The following is a 16,939-nucleotide window of genomic DNA, read 5'->3' on the forward strand; positions in this document are numbered from 1 at the left end:
GTTTAGTACAGAGCTATTTGTTTACCGTGGTCTTTGGTGGTGTATTCTGAGAACATACCTGCTGATGTCCCGAGGAGTGACTACAGCTTTTAGGAGGAAAGTGATGACCTCAGAAATGATCTTAACAGTTTGGACAGTTATTCCAGGGTCAGACAGTCTGAAAATCAGTTTTGGTAACAGTCCAATAGTGTGCAAAACCACCGCATTCCTGCCGTCGCTAGTTAAAGAGACAAAAAAGAGCAGCAGACAGTTGAGTAATATCCATCACAATCAACACTCAGAACAAAATAAATGGAGATATTCCCACTGTTCTCTTTCACAGAATTAATTGTGGCCTGCTGTGGGCTACAGAACAGCTAACACAGCTGAAAAACAGATCAATATTTACAGTAGAGTTAATGCAGTTTAGCAATCAAGGCCTCTGGGTTAATAGTAAATTAGGTTTCTGTGTAGTCACACACTGAGAATATGTGGACATTACCTTGAGGATTTCAGGATATCAGCAAAGTGGTTCAGAACTGAAAGCTCCAGATTATCTGCTGTTTTCTGCCAGACCTGACAATGTGGTATGAGAAAGCAACAAAAAAAACCCACACACATTAATTTTAACCAGTTTAGAACCGATAAATACTATTCCCAGTATCTGCTGAGAATTATAAAAATGTGGCTGTTTACCTCTAGGTTACAAAGCAAGGCCTGGAATGCAGCTGTGTTCTGCAGGTAACCAGAACCGGAGATCAGGTCCGCAGAAGTTGAGAGCTGCAGAACCAGTTGAAAGGGTCTGTTGCTGATCAGGCTGCTCTTCATCTTCAGCAGGAAGGCTAGTAGCTACATGGAGAGGACGTTACACTCAGGACCCAAACAGAATGGCACAGATCCACTCCAGTGACGTAACAGACCTGGTATCCTCCGATGCGATTCATTTCCTTCTCCATGGTAGAATTTGTTTCCAGCACAAAAAGGAGGACTTTAAGTGCTGCGTACAAATAACCATCATCTGGTGCCATTGCAACTAAACTGAGAACGACTGCAGGCCCGCCCACATACAGGAAACCAGTGGATGCATTATTTGGGATAAATGTACGAATACCTAAAATAAAAAGAAGACAATTCATATTTATTCCAGCTAGAAACAGCGTATTTACAGTATACTAAGTAAGACATAAGGTACCATAACGTCCAACTAGGGCTGCCCCTATTGTGCGAGCTGTGCCACTCAGGTGTTGGCTGATGTTTCGAAGCAGGAGCACAGGCGTAGTCTGATCTCGAGACGTTATCCCCATCTACAAAATGAAAAAAGCGTCAACCCGTCTCTTGCAAAAAACACGTGATTTCAGTATGAACTTACCTCACCTCTTTAGCAATCAGCCTGCAGTCCACCTCGTTGTAATCCTCCCTGATCTTCATGACGTTGGTTAATGTGGAAATTGCTGGGTTGATGCCAAAAGAGATTCTTTCCTCAGGAACCAGCCTGTGAGGAAACATCTCTGTGTCTAGATCAAAGTGAAAAGGGATGCAACAAAGGCAGCCCAAAGATGTTAGCAAATAAAATGCATCATAAAAATGATGTCAATTTAAAAGAAGAAATATGCCTTATATGCCTAAGAATATTGCAAAACAGGTCTACATATTTTCTGGAGGTTAAGAGCTGAACTGGTTTAAACCTTACACAACATTTTTATACTCACATGTGTTGCACATTGCAAGGAAATTGCCAATGTAGGTGGTGCCTTGTCTGTATAGGACAGCCACCACTTCAGGGCTCAAAGCCTCTTCCAACAAGTAAGTAGGACCGACTCGCCACACAAGAGCAGCGTATTCCTTCCATAAAGCTGGTGTTCCTATTATTCCATACACATCGATCACAGCCGTGGGGTCCATGGAGACATACTGGCCAGGGAACGGCTGGATATACCTCATCTGACACAAAATGGAAAGAGCTGTGATGAGTGCCAGACATTTGAAGTGTAGTAAACAGCTCTTCCGCTGATCTTAGTTCATACCTTTCCGGACCCAAATGCCTTGCCGTTGAAATAGACTGAGGTCACACAGCTCTTCTTTACATCTTTGGACATGACTACAGCCAGATGGTGCCACTGACCTGGGACCAGCATGTTGGAGCATCGAAATCTCAATGACGTAGGGAGTGATGTAGGAGTGGAAACCTCTGGCTCCATTATATCTGTCCCACATGCAGCATATGATGCAATCAAAGCTCTGCAGCCTGAATCGATATCCACCAGTCTGACTTTTAACTACCTTGATTTAAAAACTCTTCTAAGATATGAGGAATGCTCGAAAGTTAAACTACAGTAGTTTTTCCATTTGCAGAGGCCATGTCACTCTTACCCAGGTAGGTAAAAGCCTCCTCCTCTGTGGAGAGAACCAGACAGCCATCACAAGCTGAGAATGAGATCGATAGACAGATGTATTGCAGCTCCGTCCGGGACATGTGGCGAACCACCGACAGCAACCGGATGGGATGGGAATCACAGGCTGAGGTGAACCTGTTGATCTGAAACCAGCAGGAAAACGAGAGCCCTGCAGCTGGGGGAAAACCCCGGCAGTCTAAGAGGAAACAGATGATCAGCCTGTTCCTTTCAGCTTCGTTCATTAATGTGCGAGTGCCTGATCACTTACCTGCCCCGATACCACCTGTTGAGATTGAATCAGCAGACACTCCTTTTATTGTGGCCAAAGATGGCAGTAAAAGACAGCTGCGGACAGAAAGAAATGAGGACATTTTATAGAGTTCGGTGCCAGAGGTTGAGTTCATTCTGTTCTCTCAGGCTTGTTAGTGTGGTATGACAAGAATGTCTAAAGAATTTTAGCTGCTCGAGAGCTAGATCATACTCATATTAATATTGAGGATGAACCAGACTATACCTTATGACACAGAGAGATTAAAGCATGTCAACACATGATGCAGCAATTCTTATTAACATTTCATTTCAAAATCTCTTGACCAGGAGATCATTTTGTTCCACCTTTCACAGTAGAACACTGTTCTAGAGGGACTCACCCATATCCACTCTCACTTGTGTTGAACTCTACAAAAGCAGGAGAGGTGGAGACTTTGTGAGGTCTGAAGGTGCGTGGAGATGTCATGGACACCAAACTGATAATCTGGTGGATTGGGATTGCAGAACCAACAGAAGATTCCTCTTGAGTTGCAGACTCTAACAAACTGAAGCCCCGCTTTAGTGTGTGTGTTGCTGATGCTGGGGCATCTGCCTGTGAATTCAGACCTAATTCATTCAAAGACACAAAACTCCATGAGTTGCTGGATCATATTTGTATTTTAACGATTATCTGAAACAACGAGAAGGAACTTTACACTAAAAACAAGATATGAGTATCATTTTTAAAAACGCACCATCTGAAAAAGAATCCTTGTCAGGCTGGTCAGTGTCCTTTTTCGACTTTTTGGATATTTTCTCTCCCAAGCACATCAGAGGGTGTCCTAAGCACAAGAACTTTCTGAGAATGAAAGTTAAACACATTTCAGTTGCTGTAGATGGACAAATATATAAATAAATAAAATTACATGCCAATTTACCTCAAGTCTGTATGACTGATGGCCTGAGAGGTGAGTTTTTCCAAAATCCGTGTCACTGGTAGATGCAACATGTGATCTGGTTCCAGCAGCATACTCTGACAGTGGTTCAGGAGTGTGGAAATGAGCCCCCCGTTGCACAATACCTGCCGGTTTCGCTCCGTTTTTACCATAGCCTGGATATGGTGCGCCAAAGAGAACTGGACCTCCACAGAAAGCTGAGAAAAAAGAAAGAAATGCTACATATTAGATAATATACTGTATAAAGAATTGAAGGGGTGTTTCCACCTGTGTACCTGTGGGTCCTCTGGAGAAAACACTGATGGAAGAAGAGTCATAATCACCCTGACAGCCCCTGGATGAAGAATAGCATGATCAAGGGTAAACCTACATGGTAAAAAGCACAAAGCAAATACATGTTTAGTACTACATTTTGGGAAAATAATGAAATCAAATAGGAAAATCATTTTGTATTTTTATTTCCCACAAATATTTACCTGTCTTGATTTTCTGTGGAGATACTGGGTGATGTGTCTCTGCACCTCCTGTTTACATCCTCTACAGACTGTGGACCAGATCTCAAATGGACACTGGAAGATCTTGAATGTAAGCCTTCATTACTGGCACTCTCAACTTCTAGTAACTCCAGTGGAGAATGGGTTCCTGTAGCGAACTGAAGAAGATAGGACAGCAGCCTTACACATGTCTGGAGATTTGCGGGGAGTTTTAGTTGTGATGTGCAGCAGGAGGAGGAGGAGGAGGAAGAAGGTCCAGGGGTCTCTGATAATTCAACAAACTGGTGGAAACTCTTAAGGGGAGCATGGTTGTCCTCAGAAGTCTTAAAATAGGCACCCCACTCTTCAGTGTTTGTGTCTTTGTCAGTGTGGAAACAACCCAGTTGCAGAAGAGCTTCCCCTAGCTTATCATAAAAGCCGCCAGTCTCAAAGTGATGAGCGTTTACTGTGTGAAGATGCACAGCCAAGTTCAGTATGTGGAGACAGAGCAGGAGGAGGTCCAGCAGTTGTTGATAACCCAGCAACTTCCACACTTCTCCCTGGGGAGGGTCAGACAGGGCTCCTTCCATATCCACCACAAGAGAGAGCAGTCCTGTGAAGCCTCCAGCTCTCCTGAATGCATCCAAACTGTTTGGAGTCTCCAGCACCTTCAACACAGACTGTAATACATCACAATAATTAATCTTACATGACACTTTAAAAATCTGCTTTTGAATAGACACAATTCTAGATCAACGACTTGCCAATTAGAACCATGTCAATGGTCAATTAAAAATTGTCATAATAGCTGCAACATAAATCATTTCTAGCAACTATTTTAGGGGAATAAAATCATATTAGCTTTATTTGATTTAGAGAGCTAATCTGTCAGGTAGGTAATGTGTGAGGCTGAAGGGAGAGAGAAATATGATTAACTCAAACTGGAGTAATCAAAATGGCGCTTAACACTTGCACACCCAGGTCATTCCCAATCTGATTGCACTATGCTTTAAATACGTTAGCACCAGTCTGACACACACACACATCCTGCATACATGCATAAGTGTGCACATGTGTGCACACATGTACACACAGTTTTAGCGCTGTTCACACTGCCATCTATAAAGAGGGACACATTCTGTGGGTGTGTAACATAGTTAGGCCTAATAAGATTTCTGTCCTATTCACTGATCTGATAGTGCAGGTAATCTTCACCGTGCCACAGCACAGGGCTGCTAGCCTAATCATATCAGCCCGGAGTTAAAAGCTAAACCTGCTTTACCAAAATCAATCTAAATTTGTCAATAATGTAATCAGGGGTCCCACATGCACAGGAAATAAATTCAGTATTTATAGTGTTTTAAGCACATTACAATTTGATGTAGAGTGGAGGCTTCATGCACAGTTCAGCAGAAATCAATGTATATCTGACTATTTCTGGATGTGTGCACTGCTGAAGGTGACTGTAACTGGAGAGTAATTTGTACCAGCAAAAGGTCCCGCTTCAGCCCAACCTCCTGCTGCGTAGAGGAGCAGAGGGCTCCGACAGCAGTGCGCATGAACTCTTCAGGGTTAATCTCAGCTATCTGCTCCAGTATGCTCAGAGCGGGGCCTCGATACTGATCCTCATCCAGAAATATCTTTATATAGGGAACCATGCCAAGGTCTCGTACTGACACTGCAGTTTGGATGCAAAGATTAAGTTTAAAATTGTATACCAACATATAGGGAAGCAAGGATCTCTATTATTAACATCACATACCTGTGTTTTTGATCGAACGCAGTGTCAGATTAGACACGACTTGAAGCATGCTTACAGTGAGGAGTCTCTCACTGTCCTCCACACACGGCAGTTGTTGGAGATCTGAATGGGCAGAAGTCACAACTCCAGCTTTTCTGATGATCTTGGCTCGTTTGCGAAGTTCACCAAGTAGCAGTTCCAGAAGACCCCAGTCACTCAGCACCTCGGCGAGCAAACCACTGTGCACTATCATTCTGCAGATGGAAAAGGTGGATATTTTTTCAGTCCATACATTAGTTTTATGGAACAAACTGGCCAATTGTTGCAATCGAACATTTAACATTAAGCTCTTTCAATTCACTTGACAATGTTCACCTGTCAAAGCACTCCAGAGCCCCCACTTCAAACTCTATTCCCGTCACTCCCCTAGCCAATGTCCCAGTCCAGCTTTGCTTCAGCACACCAAGCAGTGCACACAAGGTCTCGTGTGGGATATAGTTCAGTTTAAACACAATCTGAAGGATTTAGATAGCAAGGGTTTGAGCAGGCCTTGTATGATGTGTTACACATAAAAGTAACATTAAGTCATACCATCTCCAGCAGTGAAAAAAAAAGCTTTTGTACTGATGCAGGTTTCTGTCGCACACAAGCAGATAGCTGCCTCATCGTCTGGACGGTCCACTCCAAGAGAAAGAAATTAGTCGGATCCTTCTCCCATATTGTCTGCAGGGTTCGAAGAAGTTGGCAGCACAGCAGTGAATCGTGGGATCGTATCAAGGAGGACTGCAGCAGGTGGAAGGCTGAGAGGTTCTTTACCGTAGAACCTGCGGGGAAAATATCATATACAGTACGACATGCAAAAGAAATCCAATAACTGCCAAAAATTCAAGATCCTTCAAAGATCACATACTGAATATAGTGCACCAGGCAGATTGGGTATACACTGATAGATTCCAACAAATAACTAACATTCATCTAAAATAAAATAAGAGCACCGCAATCAGACTTGAGATTGTTTGCTGCACTCTCAAAAATCAGAGTTCTTTAATTCAATTAAAGAACACTTCTGTCCATTGTGGATAAATGTATACAGCACCTGGTTAGTTATAGCATACATTTTCACGCTTAGACGAAACTGAATCAAGCCCAAATAACATTAGCAGAAAAGCGTTTCTAGCCCCGCCGCTGGAGTCACATCTACTCCTTGTTGTGATGGATGGATACAGGGACTGCGCATCCGTGTGTACATGTGGATGGGTGTGTGTGTTTGTTACGGACACTTGGCTTCAGAGTGCTGGATGGAGGCGCGCATGTGTGTATGCATCTATGATAGATGGCTGGTTGCTGTAGGCCAGTGGCAAATGGATGTGGGGCATCCTAACAGAGTTAGATGGGACGCCTCCACTTCATCATCGCGGACATAATCATTTCAAGTTCCTGTTAACCTGAGGGGGTGCGTGTTTCAGTGGAGTAGCGGTGGGGGGGCTGGGATGAGTGGGAAATCAGGACGGATAGAGGAATGTCTTATTAAAGGAGGGCAAATGTGCAAAAGATAAAAAAAATATTACAGTAATGTTTTTTCTGAGCTCATATTTGCATTTAAACATATATTAGAAATTGTTTAATAATCAGACAGTGTGAACTGTGAATATTTTAGACGTTATCAGTATGTTACATTCTACTGTCTATTGTGAATTGTTGTTATACCTTTAGTGAGAGGTGGGTCAAACCTAAAACCAGGAGGTTGTGGATTTGTGACACAAAGAGCTACTTTTAGCTCAGCTTTTCCCAGCATGGTGAAGGATGCGATAAGAGCCAGTAACTCCTCCACAGGCTGGAAATGATCCACAGAAACACCTTTCTCACAGCTCGTGGTGTTGGAAAAGAAGGTTCAAAGGTATTAGACATGTTGCTCTTAATGGATTTCAAACCGTCATTGCTTCAAGTCACCATTTCAGGATGTTCTCGAGGGCTCTGTAGCCATCGTTGCCATCAAACTGGGTGAAGAGCGCTGGACTGAGGGCATAGGTGTCTCGAATAAAGCTGAAAACCGCAACAGCCACTTCAGCTAGCAGCTCTCCTGACACATCTGTCCTGATGTGCAACAGGTTCTGGATGCAGATACGCACACAGTTCTTCTCTAAAAAAAGGTAATTGGTTAGACATATAAAAACCAGTGTGTGTTCTCGTGTTTCAATAATAATGATGCAAGTTTGGTCTCTACTGACTATTCATATTACATATGAGTTGTGTAAATTTGATTTAGATGCATCCTAACATTTGAACTTCTATTAATATCTGTGCGGACGCATTTATCAAAAGACCAGCAGCAGACTTGTCTCTGCTGAAATATTTGGTCATGAGTCCATAATCAACTCATGAGAGGAACATTGTCAGCATGAATACATTCCTGCTGAAATCTAATTATTCACTTTATTGGCAGTCAGAGGAGGGAAATGATATTATCTAACCTAGGAGACATGGGACAGTGTTGCTTGTTGCCACAGCAGAGACAGCCTTGAGGACACGAGAGGCCTGGTGTCTCCACGCCGGACTGGTCTGGTCCCACAGAGATGTGAGACCGATGATGAGACACTGCAGTTCCTGAGTTTCCACCAGTCTCTCCACATTGGCAGGCTGCCTACAGAGCTGAAGCAGAACCTGAAAGACAGGAAGAAGAAGAGGCGCAGAGGATGCAGCCTGTAAGAGGTGCAATGAGAATGTGTGTGATCAGTAGGAAAATGGGGCAACGCCTACCCTAGTTAAAGGCTCTTGAAAGGTTTCTTCCATGGCATTGTTCTCCTTTTTGGCTGGAAGGCACACCAGCAGGTAAAGGCATTTCACCAAAGCAGCAGGAAGCCCCGGGTTTATACACGACAGTACATCCTACAAAGAGGAATATTTAGAATTTCACTTTTTAGCATGGAAAAAGTGATACTGACACAAAAGAGAAGGACTTTAACCTCAAATAGTCTCAATTTCTAGTTTATCCACACTTTCATTATTTGTAAACTTAACAATCTTAAGTTGTGTTTGGAGAAAATTTGATGGGATCTAAACATGAAAGTGGTGATTACAAAGTCCACTCTAAAGTTAATATTAGGAAAGAACATGACATAATCCTGTCCAACAATCAATTCCAAGCAAGGGATTGAGGTGTAATTAAAGCACACGACTCACTGAGCTGTCTGCTGTCAACAACACTAGAGACTTTAACAGCAGCCATCCTTGATTGTCTCTTCCCTCACTGTTGGCCTGCTTCACATCTCGCCTCTGGAGGAAGTGCACCACCCCATCACGAGCACCCTCTGAAAACATGAATTCCAAAAACAATCCAAAACAAACTAAAGTCACCAAGGGTGCAGGCAGGTGTGCACAGAAGTGAACACATACTAAAGATGCAGTTACCGGAATTCAAATAGACTATCAGTGACTAATGGAGAAGCCTTTTTATATTTCACTTCTGTATTTATGAAGCTAATTTGTTTTTCTGTTACCTGGGTATGTACAGTTTGGCACAGTTAGGGTTACAAAAAAAATACCTGAAAAGTTTTTCATCTCTTCCAGAACTCCAAATAATAAAAACATATAAAAAGCAGTAAATGCGGGACATGGGGTAAAGACCAGACAACAACACAGGGAGAATATCAACGCAGTAAATGTTCACCAGCATCTCATGTTCAGTAAGATGAAGTATTTCTTTCATCGTGTTAAACGCAGCGGCACGAAAAAAGCAGAAGTAGAAAGAAACTGTAGAAAGTCCCTCCTCTACCTGGAATAACAGTCCAGTAAGGTCATACCTGCAGGCCTTTCTGCCACTTTGCTGTGGATCTTAGAGATGATGGTATCGGCACTGAGAGCTGCGAGCCCCTTTACGTTCACATCAAGTTTTTTACCATCCTCGCAGACCTGGGATCAGGAACAAAAGGACTTGTGACCAACTAGCGGTAAATAACATTTCTCCAGGCCCTGAATAGCACCAATGAGGTCTGAATGTCTGCAAAATGGTGCAAATAGAGAGAGCCTATTAGTTGTATTTCAATTACTCTGACAAAATACAGCACAAAAAACGAAAGTGACACCCTCTGCTCTTTTCCATAAGAGGATATCACACTTCAGTGAGTTCACAGTTCATAAATGAGGCCATAGTCAAAGGCTCTAGCCTTATTTAAGACACACACACACACACACACACACACACACACACACACACACACAGAAAGTAAAGAGCATTTACATCTGCAAAAGCCGATCACTGGGTCCAACACAAGTAGAGAAGTGTGTTGGCATTTGTGTGTGGTCACAGCCACTACTGTAATGTATAACGCATTAAAGCGACGCCTGGCGTTCTGGATCCCACATTTTTGGGGGAATTCATGTGACAGCTGGGTGATTTGTATTGATTGAGTTGAAGACTGCGTGCACACTCGTTCAAGGTACAGCGATGCATCAGCTGAGGCCAAACATATGACTGCTGACACATGGCGTTTTAATTTCCATTCAAACCGTCTTCATAGTTTTGCCCTAGCGGAGTGAAGGTATTCAGCTAACAATTAGAGCCGTGACCCCGCTTTCAAATCCATCCGTACTAAAAGAGATTTTAATGGTTGTTTTTATTTAAAGAGTAGACAGGCTTCATTCCTTCCCGATTCTTTTATTGCTGATTAGGGGGTCATCGGGAGAGTTTGTTGTATTCTACCTGGAGAACAATTTGTTTCTAATTGAAAAGGTGCACCTTCACCTTACCTGTATGTAGAGAGGCAGAACTTTATCCAGAAGCTCTTCTCTCTGCTCTAAAGGAACATGGTCACGTGTTTGTTTAGGACTTGAGCATGCGTGAATTCCCAACTCCTTAAGTTGTTCGCTGAGCCCTTGTGGGAGTTGACAGCTCTTACAGGAGCTCTCCTCTTTGCCTGCCTTCGGTTCAGAGATCAATAACTCTCCTGAAGCGGTAAGCTCTCCCGTTTCCTTGTTGATTCTTTCCCCCTTAGTGCTCTGGATTGCAAAATAAAAGGAATAAACCTTAAGTTAAGCAGAAACTTCCAATGTGATTACCACTGTTCATCCCAAAACAAACCCCTCTCTCTACACCCACAAGCATGCTGTAAAACCACTAGCCTGAAGAGCAGACCGCTGGCAGTCATGTGCCGGTTTCATTCACATGGTGTATATCTGGTGCCCAAATTTCAGTAATTGATAGCATAAAATGTCAATTAGTGATGCATGTCCTCGTTCTTCTTCAAATTCTATCTCATCTTACCAACAAATGTGACTGTCCAGCAGTTTCCACATTCAGAACACTCCTTTCTTAAAATACCCATAATAGCAATATTTAAATATCCTTATCTAAATTTTTTGACACACCAAGTGTAGATGGGAAGTTCAGGCAGACACGAGACAAACATTAATGAAGCTTGACTGAAGCAAAGAGTTTATTAATACAGTACTTTGGTTAAGTCAAACATTACTTTGTCTGTATATGATTTTAGTCCATATTCTTACCTGTTCTTGTTTATGAGCCATATGAAGATGCTTTCATCCGTGTTGTGTTATTCTGCGCGGTCGTTTTCTGCTTCCATGTCAGAAGGAAAGACAAGTGGAGACCTGCTAAGACATGACTGGAGTCTACAGTACTGACCCTCCTGTAAAACCGCCCACTTCTTGCTAATCTGTGCTCTGAACTTTGAAACAAGCACAGCGACTCAGCCGGGCCGTGTCATGTGCTTTCTTACTTCCTCAGAGAAGCAGAAGTGAAAAAAAAAACACAATACGGTTGTTTAGCTGGTTAGGGGGAACCTCCCACCATTGCTCTCAAAAAAAAATTCCTTTTCTTTTAATAGAGTGTAAAGGCTGGCCAAGACATGAATCACACTGACAAAGACCATTAGTCACTGAAGAAGCACATAAATGCAACACATGATGACATTTAATGACAATCAATGGACTTTTTGTGCAAATATGATAGCTTTCTCTCAACATTTGGGAATTAATGAGTGTTTAATTAAAAAAATAGGTGTAGGTGTGTGTGTGTGTGTGTGGTGTGTGTGTGTGTGTGTGTGTGTGTGTGTGTGTGTGTGTGTGTGTGTGTGGTTTGAATGTCTGTGCAGAATACCTGCAGAGATTGTGAAACTTAACACAAATCAGAGGCCTACTTAAAAAAATCCCACAGCTAAACAGCGCCATCGTGTTGTTTACTGCGGTGTAGGAGTGGGGAAATGGCGAGACACTCCTAAACTCTACGGTTAATGAAGTTATTTCCAACCACAGATTTAAAATGTGCGGGTTTACCTGTCAACTTGTGGATGTCAACTCCTGCTTTGACTAATGTGAACACCCAAACATCATGCAGAAGTTTAATTTTAAAATGGCGCCGCCTGCTGTTTTTAACCCTCAACTGATATTTAAATAGTTAACTTTTATCTGCACGTTAACTCCAAATCACAGTAGAAAATGGCCAGTATAAAACATCCGTGGCACCTAATCAGCTTCCACACAAGGCTAACGTAGTGCAGGATTTTGGAATAAGCTTAAGATTGTTTTTTGTGTTTCTTATTCTTTTTCTAACTCATAAACCTTGTAGTTTCCACTCTATGTACAGAAACACATCTGCTTTGTACAACAAATCAGAATTGGCGTTGTTTTAACCTTCATCGACTGAGCTGGACTCTACAAAAGCACTTTAGCTGATTAGTTCCAGTCATGTTTCTCATGACGTGATGACGTCGCCTGTCGTCACGTGACCAACTGGACCCAATCAGGTGCCTGGAGGGCGTGGCCTGCCTCATTCTGTTTCGCTTGTAGCCTTAAATTAAAAACCTTTCGGGTTTCTCTCAGTTAATCTCCATCTATCTTATCATTTTACATCAAGATGTAGAGCATCGTCGCTGTTCTTGTCAGCGGGAGCGGGCCGCCTCCGTGCACTCGTCATCATGCATCTGTTGCCCGTGTGCTCAGACAGCGGCGTGGACATATTTGACAGCATTCAAAGGGGAAATGTTGAGCAGTGTCTGCAGGTCATCCAAAATGATCGATCTATCCTCAAGCTAAAAGGTATGGTAGCACAGGTTTTTCTATTTATCCCAGTCTTACTATTCCATCAGTATCCAACAATATGACTAAAAACTATATCTGTCAATGCATTATTTTCATCCGCTTAATATAAAGCCAGATTGTTCATTAACGGACACAGAACAACTCTGTATTATCTAAAATGCCTACGGAAGAATATTAGCTCTAAATCATGTTAATTTATTTTTAGATACCTTATTTTACAAAAAATATTTTCATGTACATTTTTGTTACAGTGTCAACAGGAAACCTAAACCTGCTGATCAGATTGATCTGATCAGATGCTCACAAAGTCACAAAGTTTGTCCAAAAACGAACTATTACTTGGGCTTCAGAGATTAAAGATCTCCAGGCAGACAGGCCTTTGGTTTACAGTATTCACAGTAAATATATTTTAACAGCACTGTCAAGGTCTGCATGTTAAACCTGATTTATTGGTTTTTATCCAGGGTGGGGTGGTTTTACCCCACTTCACTATGCTGCCCTTCACGGTAACCGTGCGCTAGTCAACCTCTTCCTCAGTAATGGAGCAGACCCAAACCTAGCGTGTGATGCGGGCCAGACCGCCTTTCACTTTGGTTGCAGGTGTGTCTGAAGTTTTCGCCTCTCATGTTAAACCAAAAACATTATCAACAGCATCTATCTTGTTACACACTTGATTCCCCTCCATTAAGTTTTGTTTTGTACCACTGACTCATTTTAGGCAAGGAAACATCAACGTTATACACCAGATGATGCAGCATGGAGCTGATTTACACATCACTGATCTTCAGGGAAAAACTGCAATGCATCATGCAGTGATGGGCGGAAACATGTGAGTGAAGGAACAATACAATACAATAGAACAGATGTCTGACATGTGGTGTTCTGACTACAACATTCTAAGCACGTGCATCCTAATTTGTTCATCTCCCCCAGTGTCGCAGTTCATTATTTGTGGGAGACAGGAATGTTTCGGTTCTCAGACACAGACATGTACCGTGTGACGCCACTTCACCTCGCAGCATCCACAGGCAACACGGAGATGGTTCGGTACTTGCTCAGAGAACAGGTATAGTCTTCCCTCTTGCTGATCTAACTATATAAAAGTAATTGTAAATAAAAATATATGCACTGCAAATCAATCTTCTTGTTATTTAAGCGTGGTTTTCATCATATTGAACAGCAAGAAGTGTAATGATCCATCTTTCTGGCTAAACAAAATGTATTTTTCATCCAGTCTCTACCATTATTCCAAATCGAATGGTCCAAAGGTCTAATCAAATGTATTTATATGCCTTTTATTTTGTGCAGGTTTTTACATTTTAGATTGTAACAAAATGTAACTTTTGCATTGTATTTGACATTCAGTTTGTATTAAATCCCAGCCATCTGGGTCCAATGTATGCTGAAACCAGCAAATATTATGTTATTGTCAAAAAAGCTACTCTAATGTTGTATTTAGTGAGGTGCACCCCATTCTATTCTTCTATTTAAAGCATATATCAATACTTGGAAATGTAAATCAAATTCCTCTTATTCCAGAGATGCGATGTGGAGGCAGTCGACCAGCAGGGGGCGACATCGCTCCATGTTGCAGCTGAGAGGGGCAGTGTTGAGGTTTGCTGGACTCTGCTGCAGAGAACAGGGTGCAGGATGCTCCATGAGAGGAACCACAGCGGCCTCACACCACTGGACCTCAGCGGACAGGGGAAAACATTTAGGTGAATCTCCTCTCTCAAGAATTCTGTTTAAAACACTGAATAGCAGAGAAGTGTGCAGGATAATACCTCTTGTTTTTTGTAGATAAATAGTTAAACTAGTATGTGTGTACTTTTTTCTCTTGAGACCATCATGCTGATTGATTCATTGCTATGTAATGTTTTCCTTTATAGACATCAGCAACTCACCATGTTACTGAATCGATACATTAATGAACCAAGAGACCACAAACCCAGAGATTCGAACAGTGAGAATTTCTCCAAATGTTAATTTAACGATTAGATCAAAAACGGATACTTGTGCTTTTGTTGGTGTTTTATTTTGTTTGTTTTTATTCAGTTCTCTATTACTGGACACTGTTCTTCCCAACCCTGGGTGGCGCTGCCATCCTGTTGATAGCGTCCATGTTGGGAAGCTATGGAGGAATCGTTTGCTGTTTGCTTTTCCCCTGGCTGGCCAGAAGCATCTTCTCACAGTACCACCGCATCACCACATACCAAAGGTTTTCAAAAACAATATTTTTCTGTTATGGAAAGTCACCAGATTTGATGAACTGTCTTTTACCTTCCTGCCAGGTTACCAAACCCGATCTATTTGGGAACCCTCATAGCTGGTTTGTTTCATTCTCTGCTCTGCTTCTATGGACAAATAGTTCCCAATATCCTTAGCAACTGTTGCTTGTGGTAAGACCATGTGGACTTGCATACGGGACTTTTTAGTCATTCTCCAAGTGTACTCATGTATTTCTTGATTTGAATTAATATGGTGAAACAACATCATGTATTCATCTACTGCTCATCTTTTTGGTTGTTAGAATTAATAGGCTATGCTAAATCATCTGATTAATCTGTGATTTAAAATACCAGAACCACTTCCAGTGCACTTGTCCTTAGCCTTTGAATGTTTGTGGCCAACCAGTCCTCTGATCCAGGTGTCCGTGGTCCACTTCTTGCTGGTCTTTGGCTTGTTCTGCAAGGTTCTGATTCATAACCCAGGAAAGCTGGAGAGAGCAGACGCAGATCCGCGGTTCTCCTGCATTGCCGACCTGGTGGTGCAGAACCAGAGCCCTCAAAGGTTCTGTCCCTACTGTGAAGTACGTCACTGACATTGCTTCCATTGCTATTTGCGTATTTTCCAGTGTGTCCTATCATGTTCTGGATAAATATGCACAGTGATGATTCGTCTTTGGTGTCTCTAAATTCCTTCCTTTTACTTCCAGCTGTTTCTTCCTGACTTCACCAAACACTGTAAACTGTGTGACCTGTGCATCAGGGACTACGACCACCACTGCCTCTTCCTCAACCGCTGCATCGGCCAGGGAAATCACCGCCTCTTCCTCATCTTCATCCTGTCAATGGTGATTGCCCACCTTCTTTTTGTTGCCACGGCAATAGCCTACCTGCTCGACAAGATCCCCCCTGGTGGCCGCAGCCTGTCGGGGTGGCTCGCGCTGCTGGGTGGGGAGTTCTGGGTCGCGGTCCTGATGAGCTTGAACGCGTTGACGCTGCTGTGGGAGGTGTGGTTGCTGAGGGAGCAGTGTGATGCTGTGGCTACCGGGACGACCACCTACTTCAGGCTGGGGGGAAACTCGGCACACCAGAGGTCACTCAGGCAGCGCTGGGTCACGGTGATAATGTTTCTGTTGGAAGGTGGAAGACGAGTAAGCGGCGGGCAGACGGGAGAAGGCAAAACTCCCACAGATATTTAAAAGAAACAAAGCAGCCGTTTGCAAATGTACATTCTCAGTTTACAGTTTTAAGGTGCACTTAACTTTTTAAGAACGTCTCCTTTGGATTTAGCAACGCTATAACGCCATACCACCCGTTTCTTAAATGCACTATATTCTATTTTGAGACTCACCTGACTATAGAAAGGACTCATCAGCAGCTTCAGTGGCCACCAGCATATTTCATACAGCTTTTTAATTTTTGTGTTGATTGTTTTGATTGAATACTGCATTTGTTTTACTTTTATTACACCTCTTCCATCTCTTAATGGACCTGCCTTGTTTTTTAAAGCCAAATTTTCTGCAAAATGCTCATTTCTTATCTGTGTTTTTGATCGTGGATAGTGACATTCATGTCCACAGTATTACCTGTCATGGACACTTCTGTTCTTAAAGTATATGTACACCACTGTGAGTGATTTTACTGTTTCTATCACTGGATCAATGTTACTGTTTTGAACCGGAAGGTTTTTGTTTCCTACCAATACTTTAAATGTTGGATTTTATAGCCGTTATCGTCATGAAAGACATTAGTTGATTTTTCTGTTGTGAAACATATGTTAAGCGCACAATTAAAGCTGCCATTTATCCAAAACAGGCTTTTCTTCTCTTTTCACAATGAACACAAAGTGAGGATGGAAGCTTATGTCTCT

General features: G+C 42.4%; 2 protein-coding genes across 9 annotated transcripts in view; one reads left to right on the forward strand and one right to left on the reverse strand.

The window, feature by feature from the left end:
• The window catches only part of wdfy4 (WDFY family member 4), a 31,263-nt gene extending 19,722 nt beyond the window's left edge, over positions 1 to 11,541 (reverse strand). For all 5 annotated transcript variants that reach the window (XR_008952633.1, XM_057047221.1, XM_057047219.1 and 2 more), the window contains exons 1-27: positions 11,294 to 11,541; positions 10,538 to 10,786; positions 9,592 to 9,700; positions 8,972 to 9,099; positions 8,549 to 8,677; positions 8,263 to 8,452; positions 7,742 to 7,931; positions 7,499 to 7,659; positions 6,383 to 6,615; positions 6,167 to 6,306; positions 5,813 to 6,045; positions 5,538 to 5,728; positions 4,054 to 4,730; positions 3,853 to 3,943; positions 3,560 to 3,774; positions 3,377 to 3,480; positions 3,023 to 3,248; positions 2,641 to 2,717; positions 2,350 to 2,568; positions 2,004 to 2,182; positions 1,689 to 1,920; positions 1,354 to 1,493; positions 1,172 to 1,283; positions 900 to 1,090; positions 676 to 828; positions 482 to 555; positions 59 to 217 (exon numbers count right to left, since the gene is read on the reverse strand). Coding sequence is in view for 4 of the 5 variants with exons in the window: in XM_057047221.1 (XP_056903201.1) it covers positions 59 to 217; positions 482 to 555; positions 676 to 828; positions 900 to 1,090; positions 1,172 to 1,283; positions 1,354 to 1,493; positions 1,689 to 1,920; positions 2,004 to 2,182; positions 2,350 to 2,568; positions 2,641 to 2,717; positions 3,023 to 3,248; positions 3,377 to 3,480; positions 3,560 to 3,774; positions 3,853 to 3,943; positions 4,054 to 4,730; positions 5,538 to 5,728; positions 5,813 to 6,045; positions 6,167 to 6,306; positions 6,383 to 6,615; positions 7,499 to 7,659; positions 7,742 to 7,931; positions 8,263 to 8,452; positions 8,549 to 8,677; positions 8,972 to 9,099; positions 9,592 to 9,700; positions 10,538 to 10,786; positions 11,294 to 11,314 (4,823 nt within the window). In the remaining variant the exon portion in view is untranslated. The remainder of the gene's footprint in view (positions 1 to 58; positions 218 to 481; positions 556 to 675; positions 829 to 899; positions 1,091 to 1,171; positions 1,284 to 1,353; positions 1,494 to 1,688; positions 1,921 to 2,003; positions 2,183 to 2,349; positions 2,569 to 2,640; positions 2,718 to 3,022; positions 3,249 to 3,376; positions 3,481 to 3,559; positions 3,775 to 3,852; positions 3,944 to 4,053; positions 4,731 to 5,537; positions 5,729 to 5,812; positions 6,046 to 6,166; positions 6,307 to 6,382; positions 6,616 to 7,498; positions 7,660 to 7,741; positions 7,932 to 8,262; positions 8,453 to 8,548; positions 8,678 to 8,971; positions 9,100 to 9,591; positions 9,701 to 10,537; positions 10,787 to 11,293) is intronic.
• A 1,015-nt stretch (positions 11,542 to 12,556) lies between these two features.
• si:ch211-223a10.1 (uncharacterized) lies at positions 12,557 to 16,881 on the forward strand. Of its 4 annotated transcripts, none has more exons than XM_057047302.1 (11): positions 12,557 to 12,841; positions 13,096 to 13,159; positions 13,309 to 13,444; positions 13,563 to 13,673; positions 13,778 to 13,910; positions 14,384 to 14,562; positions 14,734 to 14,807; positions 14,900 to 15,062; positions 15,136 to 15,243; positions 15,479 to 15,653; positions 15,780 to 16,881. In XM_057047302.1, the coding sequence occupies exons 2-11, from the start codon at positions 13,141 to 13,143 to the stop codon at positions 16,266 to 16,268; spliced, it is 1,587 nt and encodes a 528-aa protein (XP_056903282.1). In that variant the 5' UTR covers positions 12,557 to 12,841; positions 13,096 to 13,140; the 3' UTR covers positions 16,269 to 16,881. The 4 variants fall into 4 exon arrangements, with proteins under 4 accessions (XP_056903282.1, XP_056903280.1, XP_056903283.1 ...); XM_057047303.1 differs by having other exon boundaries at positions 12,558 to 12,841; positions 13,096 to 13,242; XM_057047300.1 differs by lacking the exon at positions 13,096 to 13,159.
• The last annotated feature ends 58 nt before the right edge of the window (positions 16,882 to 16,939 follow it).

This window comes from Takifugu flavidus, chromosome 11 (genome assembly GCF_003711565.1).
Source record: "Takifugu flavidus isolate HTHZ2018 chromosome 11, ASM371156v2, whole genome shotgun sequence".
Lineage (NCBI taxonomy): Eukaryota > Metazoa > Chordata > Actinopteri > Tetraodontiformes > Tetraodontidae > Takifugu > Takifugu flavidus.